Genomic DNA, 20,387 nt, shown 5'->3' with positions numbered 1-20,387 from the left:
TTGCCTTCGCTGGAGGTGAGCTGACTCTTGAGCTGGTTGTAGCGATCCGCTTTTGGTGGCAGAGGTGGCTGTTTATCTATACTTTTATCATCCACACCATCCAGACTGGTCTTAGACTAAAGCACACACACATACACACACACACAAAAAAAACCTTTAAAAATGGGAGCACCATGCATTTTAATAATTACAGTTTTCATTGGAAACTGAATGATGAGCTTGTTTTGATGCCATTATGAACTGCTGGTGTAGCGGTACTTACTACAATAACAGATATGATTAAACATCATTGAAATTCCAGGTTGTAGGCAGACAGAATTAAAAGCTTTTGTGGACTCACTTTGCTTCGTAGGATGTTACTATGGATACCATTATCACTGACTTTTACAGTGACGTGTTGGTTAGAGAGGTCAGGGCGGACGAATGGTGGTTTCAAAGCGATGGGAATTTTCTTCCTGGGATCAGAAATATACCTGTAGAGCAGATATACAACACATGACTGATGTGTGTTGAAATGCTTTCCTTTCAAAACCTCACAGGTTGGATATTTTTTAGATAAAGCATTTCAATTCATGGGTCAAACTTAATCAGTGTATACCACAATCAGACATCCACATTAAAATGAATGGTTAATAAAAATTACAATTGTGTCTTCATTTACTCATGTTTATTCATGTTATTTTACACCCACATGACTTTCTTCCTTCTTTGGAACATGAAAAGAGTAAATTCTGAAGATTTTGATCCTGTTTGGGGTCAGTATTTTTAAAAAATATTTTTATTCAGCAAGAATGCCGTAAATTGATCAAAAGTTACAAAAAAAAAACCGTACATTTCAAATAAATGCGGCTCTTTTGAACTGTCTATTCATCAAAGAATCCTGAAAAAAAATCTATTATCGATTCCACAAAAATATTAAGCAGTTTTCAACATTGACAACAATAAGAAATGTTTCTTGAGAACCAAATCAGCATATTAAAATGATTCCTGAAAGATCATGTGACACTGAAGACTGGAGTAATGATGCTGAAAATTCAGCTTTGATATCACAAGAATAAATTACATTTTAAACTATATTCAAATAGAAAACAGTTATTTAAATTGTAATAATATTTCACAATATTACCGTTTTTACTGTATTTTTAATCAAATAAATTCAGCCTTGGTAAGGAGAAGAGACTTCTTTCAAAAAAATCTTACTGACCCCAAACTTTTGAACGGTACTGTATGATAGCTTCCATTCTTAAGAGTCTGATTCATTTACAAAACAGACTGATCTGGTTCTCGAGTTCTTGAGTCAAAAGAATGATTCACTCATGAATCAGATGTTGTTAGTTCTCTCATGAACTCTCATGATTGTGCCAAGGACAGCTAGTAGACATCAAGATTTTTAGTTCATAACAATTTCAATTTTGGTCCGCTCACAAAAAGCTATTCTATGGCTTCAGAGGCCTTGGAACATAGTGCAAGTATTGTAGTGCACATAGTATAGACCACTTCTATGGTGCTTTTGTGCCCTTTTTTAAAACTGAAAACATTAGACAGTGTTCAGAAGAAAGAAAGTCATACTCATTTGAAACAACCTGGGGGTGAATAAATTACAGGTTTTTCATTTTTGGGTGAACTACTTCTATCATTTCTATTTCTGATTCAAGGAACGATTTAATTTGTCCTGTGGAAAAAAGTAGCAAGTTTATAGCAATATCCTTCTGTTCTGCAACAAGTCATTAACCTTGGCTCTGAGTTTATACGGCAATCACTTTCTCTCCCCCCATTGTTACATGACCTGGTTCAAATCTTCAGTGCTATACGCTCTTCCTGCTTGGAGTGTCATAATACAGGCAAGAAAAACAGGATGCAATCTACCTTCCTATGGACCTCTATTCTTCTGAAACCCCCTCTAGACTGTCTACAATGATAAACAACCTCTTTTTTTTGTTTATATTTATTACAGTGATTATTAATGGCATCACACGTTTTAAAGCATATTACCTTCTTGATTAAGTGTTTTAGATTACACACAATATAGTGCCACACTGTCTTCATTATAGTTGTCGAGAGCATTACAAATAATATTTTTAAATGTCATGATGTCATCTTCTGTTTCATCTCAAAATGTGTGTCCTGAGAATTTTGTGTTTGATTATAAAATATATTTGAGACTATAGACTATATAGATCTGGCTATGTGAGACTATAGTTTGAATTAATCCCTTTTCTTTGCATGACACATTGACATTACAGTACAGAATAGCTCTTTCAGTGTTATCCTGAACATTGTATAAGCATTAATTTCATGTTTCATTGAACAGAAGAGAGGCACTCGGGAGGGCATGTAAATGTCACATCCTTTTGATTTTATCTGCAAAAAACGTCTTGGCTTTCATAGACAACCTAGAAAGTGGCGGAAGGTCTTGTTTTTTTAGTTTCATTACAAGCTGTTCACATTGGCAATAAAAAAAAGTGATTAATACATGAAATTTCTTATATATAGCCCCTAAATTTTAAGTAAAGAGTGTACACAGTGAAGTTGGTACTTAACCCCGTAACTGTCATTGTCCCGGCTAGTGGGATGCTTGGCGCTCTTTTTATTTAGTGCATTTTTTCATATCACATATTTTAGTAATCATCATAAATTAGGTATCATTCGAAAGATATGCATAGCTGTGTCCGAAACCGCTCACTCGTTCACTCATTCACTAATCCCTATATAGTGTATGGCATTTGAGTGCACTATATCTGCATGGAGTGAACGAAGTGAAGTGAGTGAATTCAGACGCTGACGTATACACTGTGCGTCAGAGAGCTGGAGCTGTCGCAGAAACGGCTCGACACGCGATAAAACTATTTTATCCTACATGTTACTTGCATTATAAAATAATGTTAATAACAATAACAAACATAATGACTTTATTTTGTAATCATACATGTTTCCGTACCAGCTTTGTAGTTTCATCGATTGTATAATTGGTTTGTCATGCTTAATATGTGTTCATAATCATTAAATACCATTAAATACTGCAAACAAAAATAAACACATTAACAAGTGTAGATTATTTCATGTAGTTATTCTTTTTAATAAAGATTTTTTAGTTTGTTAGAAACTCTCACGCTCACAGATGACGTGGTCGTTGAGCGCCCTCAGGCGACCGTTATGATTTGAATACGCTACCTACAGATGATTAACGAATTTAAAAAAAAATCATCCACTAAATTATCATCTCTTAAAGTTTAATGAGTTAACAACAGTGCCACAAATTATTAAAACACCTTGCTGTTAGTAAAACACATTAAACTGATTTAATGCTTACATAATATATTTTAATAATAAAAATAATTGCCTTTTTTTACCTTATTAATATAATTTCATTTTTAAAATTCATCTAATAATGTCTCCCTATATTTTAGTAGTAGGTTTTATTCAAGTAATGATTAATTTAAAAATAAGGTAAAAAAAAAAAATGAGAAAATGACATGAAATAAATGTTAAAGCAGAAATAAGAAAGCCAAGTAATCTCTGGATTACACTTGCTCGCAATTCCGCTCTTTCACACGCGCGCTTAGTCCTCTCCGCATTGGATTTTGTAAATAGTGCTTCAGCAAGTGTACATCGAATGTACACTGAAAATCAGAGAGAATTGTGGGTATAAAGTAGTGAACGAATGTAGGGAATGAAGTCGTTCACTCAGAATTCGTACAGCACTACAAAATGGCCGACACCCGATATAGTGGACTATATAGTTGATAGGGAGCGGTTTCGGACACAGCTATATGAACTCAAAATTCATCCTGTGAAAACCGTTTTGAAATTGGACATTGCGTTACCATGGAAACGGTATTCTAAATTCTTTTAGCGGGCTCCTCCCCTAGTGGGCGGTGTCAGGTTTCATATTACAATAGTTTTTTTTTTTAACTACTTTATATTTAAAACTTTTTCTAATCTTGACAAAACACATATCGTCGGAAACGTCTGAGTCTTACGGCTCCATATTTTGTGATTGTTTTATGATATAAGTGATATTTGGATAGAAATGTAAAAATTTGTTACAGGAGGGTGCAAAATTTCAATGGAATGTGGGTGACAACCGGTGGATGTTTTTGGTATAGCGCCTAAACAAAATAGAAAAAAATTTGATTTGGCTTTGATTTGATAGCAAATTTAGAGTAAAAATATATGATAAAATATATATTTTATATAAAATAAATTGTTTAGTACAGTGTCTTCTTTAAAATGAGACCAACCTTATCGGATACCTTATTGGTTTGGATAGTGCATTTTCATGTCTAAGCTCAAAAAGGAGGGTGACAGTTAAGGGGTAAATAGGTCTTTTGTAGCATTTGCCAAAGAGTGATGTACATTGAATCCTGTCTGTTTTGCAAATGGAAAATAACACAACCTAATGTAAATTCATTCAAAGTGAAACACCCATCTGTCTGTTCCAAAATGACCCACAGCGAAAGATAGCCATCAAATGCCAAGCAACCAGCTGTCAGGGGCCGTGGAAACACACCGTTGCCGGTGTCTTTCACACATTTCCGGTATGGGTGCGCGTGCTTGCGACTCTCACTGATTACAAACATGAATATATGTGTGTGTGTGTGGAAGCCAATTTCTCATTTACCTAGGAGCAAGCGGACTGCATAAGACGTGTTTCACGTTGCCACAGCAACCCCGAGTGAATGGATTCACTCCTCCTCTGAACTTTCCTGTCACCTGAGAACAGAGAGAGAGAGAGAGAGAGAGAGAGAGAGAGAGAGAGAGAGAGAGAGAGAGAGAGAGAGAAGAGAAGAATTCTACTTTCAGCATACCGAGGAGAGTGGAAAACAACTGTCCTTGACCCAAAGAATCGTAATGTGCACTGAAAATAACAGGCTTTGTAACAGATGTCATGCACAAACAACAGAAGGCAATCAAGTTGAAAAGACATAAAGGTGATTCTGAGTGGGTGTGCAACATGTGACCACGATTCTGTCTCTACATGTGCATATGTTGTTACACAGACCGGATTAACATATTTAGTGGCATGTAATTTGGTTCACCTGTTCGTTTGTGGTCCGTCCTCTGGCTACAAGAACCATGTGAAACCCAGTGAGGCCCATAACAGGGATGAAGAACAGGCCAGTCACACACATTACCACAAGACTAGACAGCAGGAGAGTCAAGGAGCCCACAAAATCAGAGCCAATCAGAACATTTTTGATTTTTCATACACAGCTAACGCCCAAAGTATACTTCACTTTTTACGCGTACGCAAGGGTCAGCGTTCAGTGTGCGTAACGCAAATTACATCATCAGAATATGCGCATGCGCATATTCACACATGTGCATTTAATTTTTTTGCAGTAATTACTTTATCCACAAGGTGGCAACCGTGTCCTGTGGACGTCGATTCACAAGGTAGTCAATGAAAAACTGCATAAACAGAAAAGACCGGAATGCGTGCAAGCTACAGCAACAATGGAGGCCTACACAAATGAGAGATTGTGCGAAGACGTTAGAAAGTACTTTAATTTGTACTCTAGGATGAAAGAATACAAAGATGTTTATATAGGTTGTAACTCATAAGCTTGGAACACACCAAGCCGACGCCGACGAACTAGTGGCGACAAAAACAGACTGCGGGGTTGGCTCACGTCGGCAGCGTCTGGGTCCAAAGTTGCCCTGACACACCAAACCGACGCCGATTCAACGTAAAATCGGCCGAAAAAAAGCCGACGAGGACCAACTTCAGCTTACTGTGTGGAACACACTGAGAAAACTTACGAACAAAAACCCGTTGGCTGGGGTATCGCAATTTGTCGAAATGCGCATGCGTCGAATGCCTGTGTACGAGTCAAGTTAAGTATACTTTGCAAGGCTCTGCGTTCGAATGTTCAAAGAACGAAGTATACTTTGGGCTTAAGTGGAGCAGGATTGTGAGCCAATGAGATCTCACTGTGGGCGTGGCCACCTCGTCAGACGAACAGTGTTGTTATTGTTAAATAAAAGTAAAACTACTAAAAATCAGAATTAAAATATTACATGAAAAATGTAAACAAACGAAAATTGCTTTTGGCAAGGAACTAAAATTTTAGTTAAAAGTACTAAAATTAGTAAAACTAAAACAATGAACAATAAATTAAAGATATATATATATATATATATATATATATATACATATATATATATATATATATATATATAAAACTACTAATATGTATATATATATATATGTATATACATATATATATACATACATATATATATACACACACATACATACATACACACACACAGTCAAACCAAAATTTATTCAGACACCTTGAACATTTCATTCATTAATACATTTTATTCACTATAGTTTTAAAAAATGGTAATAAAATATGACAAGATGTCAGAATTAAACTGTGTCAGATAACACTTAAGCAAAACATGGTCAGGTCAAAGTGTCTGAATAATTTTTGGTTCCAAATTTTTATCAATTTTACTGGTAGTCCACTGTATGAAGAATTTCTGGGTATAATATGTCACAGTTTACTTTATTTTGCTATCCTCACTTACATAAATGAACTATAGTGTCCTGTACCCACTAGTAAAAATATATCAAAAATATAAAAAACGTCTGAATTTTTGGTTTGACTGTATATAGTGTGTGTGTGTGTATATGTATGACATAATGAAACTAAAAATAAAAAATAATAGCTAATTCAAAATGTAACACTAAAATAGCACTGCTGATAAAACAAAAATAAAGATGTGACAATGAAAATACCCCCAAATAATTTTTTTCCAGGATTCTTTCTCACCTCACTCTTGATTGTAGGCAAGTCAATTTATTAAATACAACTAAATGAGCTTTCAGAAAATTTGTTCTTCGTGGAAGGATACGTCACAGTTGTGTGGAGTGCACTCAGCGTCTCAAGGTGGTGTAACACGAACAGCAGGCCAAAGGAAAATACGCCCACCATGTGAACACTTAGAGACAGCAGGAACAAGAAGAAATAGCGATAATTCCTCCGGCCAATGCAGTTGTTCACCCATGGGCAGTGATGGTCAAACTCCTACAGTGAGAAGAAAATAATGTATGTGTGTGAGCACTGGCATAGTGATCATTTTATATTACGCAGGAATGCTGGTATGCGTGTTCCTATGCGTCTCACCTCCACACAGTTGTCACACACACTGCAGTGTGAGCAGCGCGGAGGTCTGTAGAAGTGGCACGTGGCACACCACTTCATCCGCACCTGAATTCCCTTTATCTCCACGTTTTTATAAAGCGGAGCTCGGAAATCATCGTCCTTGTCTTCGTCCTCATCCGCTGTGATTGAGAGAGAAACAGAAGGAAATTTCAACATTCACTTTAACGTTGTGTGTCTCTTTCAGTATTCTAGACATCCTAACTATGGACCTACTGTTGTACATATCTTAATCTCCAGACATTTGAAACGAAGAATGAATTGGGAAACCTAAATTATGACCGGATCATACCTCTGGGAAAGACTCCAGGGTCCATGAAGGTGGCCAGGCTGAAGTTGGCCAATACAAAGAGGAAGATGATGCCATTGTATAGAGGCACAACAGGGGAGATGGCCTTGGTTAACCACGGACACCTGAGAGGGTAGAAGAGAGACAGAAGAATGTTAAAGATCAAAGTTGGATGAAGAATGTCTCTGTGTGGTTGTTCATTTTTTTTTTAATTTTAATTAAATCCCTAGATGATTCATGCAAACCTCAGAAAACTTGTGAGCTGCTGTAAGCAACCTCAAGCTGATTACTGACAGAATATTGAACAAAAATGATAAAGTAAAATTATATTTGTGCAGTTATGTTTACTCTAGTGACAGACTAATTAATAAGCTGAATTAAAAATCATTTTGGCTGATTACTATAACTAATTAACTCCCCCTTGGGTCAGTTAAAAAATGCACAATTTTTAAATATTATTTGATTATTATTGTTGCTGTCATTTTTGTTATTATAATTAAAACAATAAAACATTGTTTGAAATGACAACAACAATACTAATAATTATAATTATATAATATTTGTTTTTCACAAATGAAATGACAACAATAATTTAATACTAATAATAACTACAATTTTATTTTTATTTAATAATTTAAATTGATACATATTAACAACAACAACAATAATAATAAAAACAATGAAAAAATAATCTATTATGGTTATTTACCATTTTTATTATTTATTATTTATAATATACAATATTGTATATTATATATTATAAATTGTATATTATAAATAATAAATATATTATAAATAATAAAAATGGTAAATTGCCTTAATAGATTTTTTTTAATTATTGTTTTTATTGTTGTTGTTGTTATTAATAATATGTATCATTTTAAATTATTAAATAAAAACAAAAATATAGTTATTATTAGTATATTATTATTATTGTTGGCATTTTCGTTATTGTAATTAAAACAATAAAACATTGTTTGAAATGAAATGGCAACAACAATACTAATAATTATAATTATATAATACTTGTTTTGCACAAATGAAATGACAAAAATAATTTAATAATAATAATAACTATAATTTTATTTAATAATTTAAATTGATACATATTAACAACAACAATAAAAACAATAATTGAAAAATAATCGATTATGGTAATTTACCATTTTTATTTATTATTTATAATATACAATTTTAATTATTAAATTTTAATTATTATTATTATTATTAAAAAATAAATATTTAAATATTTATTATGTACAGCTCCCGCATTAATTAAATTATATCAACCATAAACATAGATATCGTTACTGGTATCTATGGTACCTATACTAATCAACCAATACTTCAGTTCACAAAGCAGAGTGTAGCAATGTCTTATGGGTAAACTGCTTATGTAGGAAAGCAACTACTGGTGCCCAACACATACAATATAGGACTAGCTGTCCTACCATAGCATCTTTCATAATACACCCTATAACTGGGCTCTACTCCGGTCTCATTTAAGATGGGTTAACAGGCAGAGCAGAGCATATATATTTGAGCACTTCTAAACTTGGACCTGAGTCTATTACATTTCATTTTCTGGCCAAGAACCGCCCCTTTCAGACGGGAAGACGCCATTGGATCAACATGTAAAGTGACCAACCACGCTTATTTTAGAGGTACATAAATCTACAATATATTCATAGTATAACCACAATGGGAATAAAATCATTCAAAGAAAGATTCAGCAGTCTTTAAGAATGGCTGAGATTACATTTCTTGCCTTTGTGTATGTGTGTGAATTGTGTGAGTAAAACAGCAGATGCATAATAATGCAACAAGCCACTCAAAAAACATGCTTTACTGTGATTTTACCAGATTTATTTGATGAAAACAGCATTGTTCAACAAATAATTACATTTAATTATAGCAACAATTATAATAAACAATATTTCCATTAAGTAATATAGTCCATTAGCCTAACTGCAGACCGTTTATAGTTGCCAAGCAACTGTTACTGTATATTGGCTATTCCACAGCAGCTTCGAACACACCTCATCCAATCAGATTTTAAAGCTGGAATGACCTATAACTCTCTAAACCCTCCTGCTACGTCTGTTCTCTCTCTGTAGGCAGTAGATCACAGTACTATTCACTCGAACCCGAGGGAAAAGCACTAACTCACACTTCGTCTGCACTGGAGGAATGCCAGGCTCTTTTGATAGGTGAAGTCTGTCACCTTTATCTCACTGATGTGATACAATACACTCAATCCATTCAGTTTTCTTTCAATTCATTCCCCCCCCCCCCGTCATTTTAATCAGAGACCTAACAATGCAGTCCTGAGAATACAAAGCAGTAATGAAGTTGAAGGTAAGAATGATAAAGAGAGCAGATTCACCACCCTCAGACACAACAGAGCAAAACAGATGGAATAACTACTCCTTCACGCATAATCCAATCACAAACAGACGACCTCAGAATCAATCCATGCTGTGGGCGAAGAAATAAAAGCCTGTTTTATCGGCCGCATGAACATCTCCTTGGGGGTAAACAAGAACGTCAGGGAAATTATGGAATAAATACACTGCCTGTGAAATGCAATAACCCTTGATCTGCATCTGCAAGCGTCTTGCTCTATGTGAGACAGACAGCAGGCTGCGTTCATGAAGTGTGTGCAGGAAGGCTTAAAGTGCCCTTCATCTGAAGATTTTTTAGGTAAAGGTGGTAACATTATTTCTTTGTTTACACATTAAAACCAAAAACAGGCTAAAGGCTTGTTGGCCACACAAGCACACACATACATTCAATATTAATAATAATAATAAATGTTACTTGAGCAGCAAATCATCATATTAGAATGATTTCTGAACCATGTGACAACAAAGACTGATAATTCAGCATTGCCATCTAAGTAATAAATAACATTTTGAAATATATTAAAATAAAAAAAAGCTATGTAAATTGTAAAAAAATATTTCACAATATTACTGTTCTTACTGTATTTTCAATCAAACAAATACACATAAGAGACCAGCAAAAAATATTACTGACCCCAAAGTTTTGAATGGTATATTGTGTCTGTCTGTCTGTCTATCTATCTAGATACATATTAAACATTTTCAAGATTACACAGATCATCAATCATCAACCAAAAATCAAAATATTGAGAAAATCGCCTTTAAAGTTGTCCAAATGAAGTCCTTAGCAATGCATATCCACTCACAAAAATAAATTTTTGATATATTTATGGTAGGAAATTTACCAAATATCTTCATGGAAGATGATCTTTACTTAATATTCTAATGATTTTTGGCATAAAAGAAAAATCGATAATTTTGACCCATAAAATGTATTGTTGGCTATTGCTACAAATATACCTGTGCGACTTATGACTAGTTTTGTGGTCCACGGTCACATATTGCCAGGACTCTGGTCATAAACCTAGACCGACAAGTCGACAAATTCATCAATTCCTGCTCTGTGTACATAATATGCAGTCAAACTGTTGACGTACCATGCATTTAAACAACATGACTAAAAGTGCATTAATTACCTAATCTATGGCTAATTTCTTTAGTCAGGGCCACAATGGAAATTGCCACTTCCCCATTTCATTGGCTATCCCTACCAAGGATTAAACCAGCGAACTTTGTGTTAGCAGCCTGGATCCTAAACCTAGGTTTACCTACAAGATCCCCCTATTTGAGTGTAAATTACACAGGCATTTTAACAACCCAATGGGCTGTGCTGGAAGGGTGTATATTAGGTTTAATTTAGGACATTCCCTGCTGTGTGTCTAACGCCTAGCTTCTCCAAACATTAGCATATCTGTGCCAGAGGCAGTCGCTTTTAAGGACTCATCTATCCGTGAGAATTATAATTTGCCAACAAGATCAATATAGATAAAAGGAACAACCCTGTCAACAACAGCTTTAGGGAGCACAAATCTTTTAAACTGGTGCTAGGTAATTCATAACTATAAGAGATAAAAAGAAAAAAGTACATTAAATATGCTAGAAACTGCAGATAAAAGAGAGAGACATCACAGCCCCAACAAATCTGGATGAAGAAATAACTGAATAATTAAAGGTAGGAGTAGGTAATTTTCGGAGAGGCTAGCAATAGTGAGCTAGCTTTGAAAGCATAAGATCCCACCCTCCCTTCAGAGCGCTCTCCAAAGCCACGCCTCCTCCAAAACACATGAACCCGCACAGCAGGGGGCAACAAAAGCGTCAAGAGAGGCGGAGTTAAACTACCTCATGTGTCAAAGCACAGAACATTACAATAATAATGAACGAAAACAACTTAAAGAGATCTGACTTACAGTAGATTCATTTCGGCATTGATAGTGTTGCCACTGAAATGCAAAAATTTGAGTCACAAACCGCTCTGAGTATAACGTCATGGCATGAACACAGCACAAGCTCGCTACTTTAAAAAGTGGATGATGTTTTGGTTGCGGTGCTCGTGACTTGTGACTGTCTTAAAGGGATAGTTCACCCAAAAATGAAAATTCTGTCATCATTTACTCACCCTCAAGTTGTTCCAAACCTGTATAAATTTCTTTGGTCTGTTGAACACAAATGATATTTTGAAGAAAGTTTGTAACTAGGCTGCTTTGGGGCACCATTGACTTCCATAGTAGAAAAAAAAAATGGTGCCCCAAAACAGTTCAGTTTCCCCACATTCTTCAAAATATCTTCCTTTGTGTTCAGCAGAACAAAGAAATTTGTACAGGTTTGGAACAACTTGAGGGTGAGTAAATGATGACAGAATTTTCATTTTTGGGTGAACTATCCCTTTAACTCTGTATAGCAATAAACGCGCTGATGACGTATGATGTCTGCGCGAACAGGGTGAGCGAGGGTATGTAAAAACATACGTTAATAGGCAGGTAGGACATAAAATGTTCGTCCGATCATATCCCTCGGTCTGAGGGATACGATTGGATGAACATTTTATGGTCCTACACCTTCGATATAAATACATAGACATTTAGACCACTTCACTTAGTGATTGCTAACGGGAAGTGAAGAGAATTTCAACCAGCATAACAAAAAATGTTTTTGAAGCAAATCACCTACCCTGCCCTTAATATTAAAAATATATTTATATATTTTATACATGAATGAATGATCTAACAGAGAAGCTATTTATTAGTGGTGCTTGATAAGACAGTTATCACAATTACTATGTTCATACTTACCGTGGTAAAATAAAATAAAATAAAAAATAAATAAAATGAAATAAAAACTGACAGGGTGTTGCAGGTGGTTTCCAGGCATTACACAGTTTAGGAATATGATTTGAATTGTTCAAATCCCTGATCTTAAGTATGAAAAATAATAATTGTTATACATGTCTTAACAACCACCAGTAATAAATATCTATAAATATCTGCTTGGATCTGACAGCAAGTCATCAAACAGTTTTTTCCCTGTATAGTCATGTGGCATCATTGATATTCAGCATACACACCTCCATGATGCACTGGGATGATGGATGTATTTCAGTGATGTAGATCCCATCTGACTATACAAATAACATATCTAAGTGCCAGAATAGAGGCAAAAGCTTTTGAAGTTCCACCTATCATATCTGCCAGAGTGTTTCTGTGCTGAAAATGCAACATCAATGCTTGGTATGTGTTTGTTGTACACATTTTTTGTCCTCGCATTTACTGCATGAATGCCATCTTACGCCTGCAGAGATAAGACAGTCTTCACAACTGAATTCACACCTTTATTCTCTGTGTTTTTTTCCTTCACTTCACTCCTCGATTTATTCCAAAGCACCATGGGCCAATTAGTGAACCCTAGGAGTCCTGTATCTACAATAAACATTGTTTCATTAATCAACGTGTGAAATATACATGATTTATAATGGAGCAGAGGAGTCCAGAAAAAGAGGAAGATTGTGATGCGCTTGAATACAGGAGATCATTAATCAGTTAGACAGATGCCTACTGAGGGAATGTTGAGGCGCTAACGTTGGGCTTCTGACAACAGAGAAATGAAACATGTTATTCATTAGAAGGACTTCCTGTAATGCCACCCTAAAAGAAAAATGTTTGCCCTACATTTCCCTCATTAGAATCTTATGAAAGTAAATGACCGCTCCAGAGAGTAAGGTAGTGTGTGTTTGCGTATATAGTACACACACTAGGTTCAAGATTAACACTTGCCAAGCTTCAAATACAAGTAAGAATGCCATTTTAATGGTGACCTTGTAGGATTTGCAACTTAATAAATGATTTAAAATGGTCACCATGAAATCAAAATGGACAATTCTTGTTTTTTATGGAATATTGCAGTATTTATTATAAATGATTTATCCGTGGACATCCACTCCCTTTTGCAGCACCATCTCTTCTCTTCTCAGATGACGTGTTTTTGTTTTTTTTTGCCGCGAGGCAGGACAACCTGTCACTCACAAGATCACATCAATAGCAAACAACAACAATCCAACGATCTGATCTGAAATTCCCACCCTACATTTTTTCTTGTTTGAGAAGCTGTTTCACTCAGATATACGTTACAATAAGGAAAAAAGACTATCGCAACTTCCATTTCATGCCGATTTTACACTAATGTATCGTTCTTCATTTCAGCATGAATTTCTTATACACTCATTTTTTGAGTTGAATCAATATTTGACTGTAGTGCAAATTCTCTTCAGTTACATTTGTGTCTTCATGATATGTTTGATAATAAGTTTAAATGATTCCAAAATTAAATTGGTTCACAATGCATTCAAGAATCGCAACTGAATCAAATCAGTGTCAGAACAAATATTTACACACATAGTGTTTACAATAAAGTTGTTCATCAGAGAGTGCTTTTGATCTCAATTCATCTGTCATTGTCAGGTGTGGCAACAAGTTAACCCTGCACACACACACGCAGAGACTTTCCCCCCATTTCTAATCTCAGTTGAGGGGTGTTTGTGGTGCAGCATTATCTAGTTTTCACTAATCCTTCCTGGGATGCCAACGTTTGGTTTCCCCTTATCAGCTTCAGCAGTGTTTGCCAACTCATTCGCAGAGGCCCACAGGATCTCACAATATTCCTCCAGACCTCTAGCAGAACACACACACACACACACACACACACACACACACACACACACCCTAATAAACCAATTAACCTATCATGTAGCTTATAATTAGCTTAATCAGGTATTTGCTGTATCCCAGTGCTGGACTGACTTACTGTAACTATGAAAAACCCGCAACAGATTCAACTGGGTCCCTAAAATCAAGCATAAAAGACATCAAAACATTAAAGGAAATGGTCAGATTTGAGGTTAAGTGGACTGTGCACATGCTCAGGATATGTAAGAGCTGTTGGCTCAAGGGCACTCCAACATGAGTCACGTTTGGGGTCACTAAGATTTCGAAATGTTTTTGAAAGAAGTCTCTTAGGCTCACCAAAGCAGCATTTATTTGATCAAAAACACACAAAAAAACCTGAATTATTATTACAATTTAAAACAACTGCTTTCTATTTTAATATATTTTAAAATGTAATGTATTCTAGCTACAAATTCTAAATGTTTGTTTAATCAATATAATGCTTTAGTGAATAAAAGTATTCATTTAAAAAAAAAAAAAAAAAACTTAAACCCCAAACTTTTAACTACTTAAGCAAACACTCAAATCTATAAAAGCTTGTTTCTGCCACAAAATAAAAAATAAAAAAGGTAATTGCGACTTTTTATCTCACAATTCTGACTTTAATTCTCGCAGTTGCAAGTTTATATCTCACAATTCAGACTTTTTTCACAGAATTGAGTTATAAACGCGATAGAATTACGATAGAATAGTCAGAATTGCTAGATATGAACTTGCAATAGTGAGAAATAAAGTCAGAATTGCAAGATAGAGTAAACTCACAAGAATCTCACAATTCTGATTTTTTTGTCGCAACTGCGAGTTCATATCTTGCAATTCGATTTTATTTCTCACAATTGCGAAACAATCTTTCATACAAATCCTCACCTCATGCCTTGATTTTGAAACTTCTCAACGACTAATTTTTTTTACAGCGCATCTTCTCTGAGATTCTAAATACACAAACTTACAAACAAGATGCTGCAGTGAAAAACACAAACACAGATCAATCCCATATTAACCTCTCCTCCACACACTACTAGATTAAAGCATCAGTCAAAACACAACCAGAGGGAGTAATGCTTCCACAGATACTGAATACACACAAAACTTACAGGAGAACTATTACCAGCATAATCTCACCAGTTTAAAAACAATGAGCACACTACCACATGGTACACAATGGGCATTATGGGATATGATCCACATCAAAGAGATTATCTTCACAGCTAGCCCTTTTAAACAATTTAATAATGAGAGGGAAAAGCACCATAAATAAGGTCACAAAGCCCCACCGGTCTATTAATCATGCTCTGAAAGGACAATAGAAGAGATGACATCTGCTCTTTCCACATATAGATTGGTTTAAAACAGTAGAATACCCCCAACAACAGCAGCTTAAACAGATCTGAGCTAAACAGAGAGCTGAACTTGAACACTAAGCAATCTAGAGCTGGATAAATGTGACCGGGTCAGATTTAGACCTAAGAGAATCTGTCCCCAAACATCTTCACCACTGTTCGCAGAAGCTTCTGTAAATATCTTGACACTGTCATATCCTTGTAGAAGCAAGTTTATACATACTTTCACAGGTGTGCCCCTCAAACACACAGACACACACACCCTCAGCTACATATAAGTTCTGTCCTGACAGTGCATAACTGAGTGGCAGTTGTTGGCCAACTCCACATCACATTCTTTACCAAGCGTATTTTAAGGTCAGACTGCAGCTGCTGTGGTTACATGCGTGGCAAATATCAGACAGACAAAACCAGGCCGAACATCAAGAGCAGGGCAGATTCATGCAGAAACTGGGAACTAGAGATTCTCTCGAATTCATTTATGAGCTGGTGCTTGATCACTTTCTCTTCTGTCTGAGTCTTACAAATGTATTTAATGTCAGTTTTGGTTTAAGTGTCCCCTTTAAAAATAACATTCAAATGTAAATAGACTTTCCCTTTAATAAATGTCTTGGGTCTTAATGTGCACAATTCAAAGTTATAGATTTGTTTTGATGACAATCATTTGAATCATTCTTATTCACTTCCGTGCACTGACTCGTGCTTTTTGTGTTCTTTTTCTTATGTTTTTTGAAGCACATGATCGCTTTGGTAATCATTCTTGCCGATAAAGACTGACATCTCATCTGTAAGTGAATCTTGTTTTGAAAGAATTATAATACTTTTATTCACAAGCCAAGGACGCATTAAATTGATCAAAAGTGACAGTAAACACACGTAATGTTACAAATTATTTCTATTTCCAAGAAATTTTTCTTTCCACAAAAATATTAAGCAGCACAATTATTTTCAACAGTGAAAATAATAAGAAATGTTTATTGAGCATCAAATCAGCATATTAGAATGATTTCTGAAGGATAATGTGACACTGAAGACTGGAGTAAAGTGAAATTATAGAGATAAACGACATTTTAAAGGTGCAATGTGTAAATTGAAAGAAATGCAATATAATATACATAAATGTTTTCAGTGGTGTATAAAGACCTTACATAATGAACTGTTAAGTTTTTATTACCTTAGAATGAGTCATTTCTATACATACACGTGGGTCCCCTTACATGTTAAGTCGCCATTTTGCGCCGACACGTTTCTACAGTACCCCTAAATGGACAAACTGCTCTACAGAGCGCGTTTGCTTGACTGGCTACTCTCTGCTGTCTCAGATGATGACATATTTGTCCTGTGTTGGCCACCGTAGCTTCTCTATATTGCAATTCGCAACCTCACCGCTAGATGCCGCTAAAATTTACACACTGCACCTTTAAAATATATTAAAATATAAAATGGTTATTTTAAATTGTAATAATATTTCAAAATATTACTGTCTTAGTGTTTTTACTGTATTTATGATCAAATAAATGCAACATTGGTTGAAAAGCATTAAAAATTGTTTAAACACCTACAGTAATTGATTTAGGCTTGTCTTTATTCTAAAACTTGACTCATTCCCAGCAGTTGACAAAACTGAAGAAAAAAATATAGATCTGCTGTTGCAGACATACAAATTTTTAATTACAATTTAATTACAAATAACAATTGTTTTCATCATGATGAACTGCTTTACAGCAAATCATTGGAGTGAATGATTCAGTCACTCACTCAAAACACACACAAAAGACATTCACACCACCTACTGGCATAATGGCATAACTGCCAAAAAAAAGTCACTGAACAAATCTCTTTAGAGCACTGACTTAAAAGATTTGAGTCACTGAGGAAAATCAAAATCTTCAGCAGTGATAAGAATAAAACCTCATCCATTCTTCTGACACCTAGGCATTTAGATTGGCTTGGAGAATGACCCAGATGGAGTGGCTGCCAAGTACTGGGACTTAATATCTTCTTTCTCCTTGACCTTAAGAGACACTATTTATTTGTGCATCCTCTGCTAAAACTACACACATTTGCACACAAACACGAATGTGTAGACACACACATATCTTCTGGCATATCAGTGAACAAATCCAAGTAGCTGGAAAATAGACCTCAACCATTTTCTAGCCACTTCCTGAACGGAAGTCCAGACAGAATGAGTCTAAGTGAGAGGGGGGGAAAATCTGCACGGTCAACCAATGTTTACTCAACTGCTGCTTAGTGTCAGACTCAATTCAGCTGAGTGTTTGTTAAGAGAAGATAAGGTCCATGAGTCAAATGCTAGCATTTCTATAAAGCTGTCCAACAGAATGAATGAGATCAAAAATCACTGATCTGAAACCTGCTGTGTGTTCACTACACCTCGAGAAACAGTATACACACAGTACACACACACACACACACACACACATGCATATGCATGCAGATATATGTACAGATTATATATTATTTTGAATCAGATTAAGCTATAGTGCTGATGTGGTATGTAGATGCTAGTTCGAATGTGATTTTCATAACACTTCATAACAATCCAATCCTATTTTTTGCTGTTTCTGTAAAAAAAAAAAAAAAGGTTAAGTGAAAGGGTTAATGAGAGTCAGGGTTGAAAGCTGTGGCCCTCCAGGAATTGAGTTTGAGACCACTTGACTTTCTCAGTTTGTGTAAATCTACTTATGGTTCAGGGAATTTCTTTTGTTCCACATTAATTTCACACATGTCTGGTACAAATATGTGGCTTTGTTTCATTAATACAGTGTATACTTTTTTCTTTATTTACCCTGAAAGAAGGGAAGTGAAATGTGACAACATGCCCCATAGGTGGGGCACATTGTAACATGTGATGGGGCACGTTGTAACATGACCATATGGCAGCTAAAAATTTTATCTGACTTAATTAAAAAAATATACATGACAAACTAAAATATTTTGTCAATAAAAGACAATAATTATTTTTTCATATAAAATAATAGCATATTTTTTAGAAATTCAAATTTAAATAATTTTGTAGTTTGACAATGAACACACTGCAAAACACAGCTATACAGCACTGGTCAAAACAATACACCCAAACAGATGAAGAAACATATTCAGACATTCAGAAAAACACAGAGCTGAACAAAAACACTCCTCTCCCTCTACTCACAGCTCTCACAGAACACGAGACAAATAGACGAGACAGTACAAATGCTGAACAAATAATATTTTCTGATTGTTCAGGTTCTTCCTCTCAGTCTTTATTCATCTTTTTTTCCATAGCTTCTCAACAGAAATTCATAAAAGTTAATTATGCCAGTTACATCGTAACTGTATAGAACAGTATAGCTCTAATAGCGGGGCACATTGTAATGCAGTGTTACAACGAACCCTATCTGCGCAACTGGACTTTAAACCTGGTTAGTGTCTTCTGATAGTTAGTGAAGCATTAAAGAACTACCCAAACTGCTAAACAACAGATTGGAGATTAAAATAATATCAGATATTATATATATATATATTATATTATATACTTATATTTCTAGACTTATCACTTTATGCATATCACTACACTACAGCTCTGATGTTAAATACAGATAGTTTGGCTCTGTTCTCTTACAGTTTTTGATTAGTGCATGAGTAGGTCTGTTCCTGGATCAGTTCCCGCCAAGTTACACAATCATGTTTTGGTCTAGCAGAACTTCTCCTTTTCCTCTGATTTACTGCTTTCTCTACATAGCTTCATGCATATTAAAAGCACATTAGGCCTGGTCTACACACACATGCACACACTATGCCAGCACACAAGCACATATAGTGGGAACAGAATCATTGTAAGCATGTACAACGCAGAAGCCTGATTTACTATCATGGGTTGTTTCGCTGTGGTGGAAAACAGCAAGATATGGCGACATTGGCTGAGGTACACTACATCTGGAACACAAATGTGGCAGAACAGTATATCGGTTGATAAATATAGCTGTAATGTTGACTATACCATATCCATATAGGAAAAAATGTGCACAAAAGCATTATGAATTAAAAAGATGACGACGTTAATACAAACTCATGATGACAGCTCGGCAATATCACCTTCCTTCCTGTCTGTCTGCTCAGACTGATCACACGCAAACAAAGCCTCTAAATTTAAAATAAGACAATCCAGCTGGGTGTTTCTGTATGTAATAAAAAAGACTGTAGAAAGATACCGCTTGTCATGACCCGTATTATCAAAGTAGAGGGGGCTGAGGGAGGGGAGAGAGACCTTCAGAACAATGGGGAGCTTTCACATGCTGAGGGCCGCAAAGAGACACAATAACTCGCTTTAGTAATCAGAACTCATAATAGACAATCTATCTATCATGAACTACAGAGGGAAGGAGGGAGAGAGGGAGAGAGATTGTCTGTCTGTAAATATGTCTATGAACAAAAAAAAAAAGTATGAATATGAAGTATGA

The 20,387-nt window shown here is 35.4% G+C and overlaps 1 protein-coding gene across 1 annotated transcript in view; it reads right to left on the bottom strand.

The window, feature by feature from the left end:
• Positions 1-20,387, bottom strand: part of zdhhc8b (zinc finger DHHC-type palmitoyltransferase 8b) — a 68,741-nt gene that overhangs the window by 8,292 nt on the left and 40,062 nt on the right. The window contains exons 2-8 of the mRNA XM_051894163.1: positions 7,468-7,589; positions 7,140-7,297; positions 6,868-7,040; positions 5,040-5,142; positions 4,622-4,713; positions 341-473; positions 1-116 (exon numbers count right to left, since the gene is read on the bottom strand). Coding sequence (XP_051750123.1) covers positions 1-116; positions 341-473; positions 4,622-4,713; positions 5,040-5,142; positions 6,868-7,040; positions 7,140-7,297; positions 7,468-7,589 — 897 coding nt within the window. The remainder of the gene's footprint in view (positions 117-340; positions 474-4,621; positions 4,714-5,039; positions 5,143-6,867; positions 7,041-7,139; positions 7,298-7,467; positions 7,590-20,387) is intronic.

The sequence above is a fragment of the Ctenopharyngodon idella genome, chromosome 5, assembly GCF_019924925.1.
Source record: "Ctenopharyngodon idella isolate HZGC_01 chromosome 5, HZGC01, whole genome shotgun sequence".
NCBI lineage: Eukaryota > Metazoa > Chordata > Actinopteri > Cypriniformes > Xenocyprididae > Ctenopharyngodon > Ctenopharyngodon idella.
Note: the sequence above shows the minus strand (reverse complement) of the source record. Positions and strands in the feature narration are given on the sequence as shown.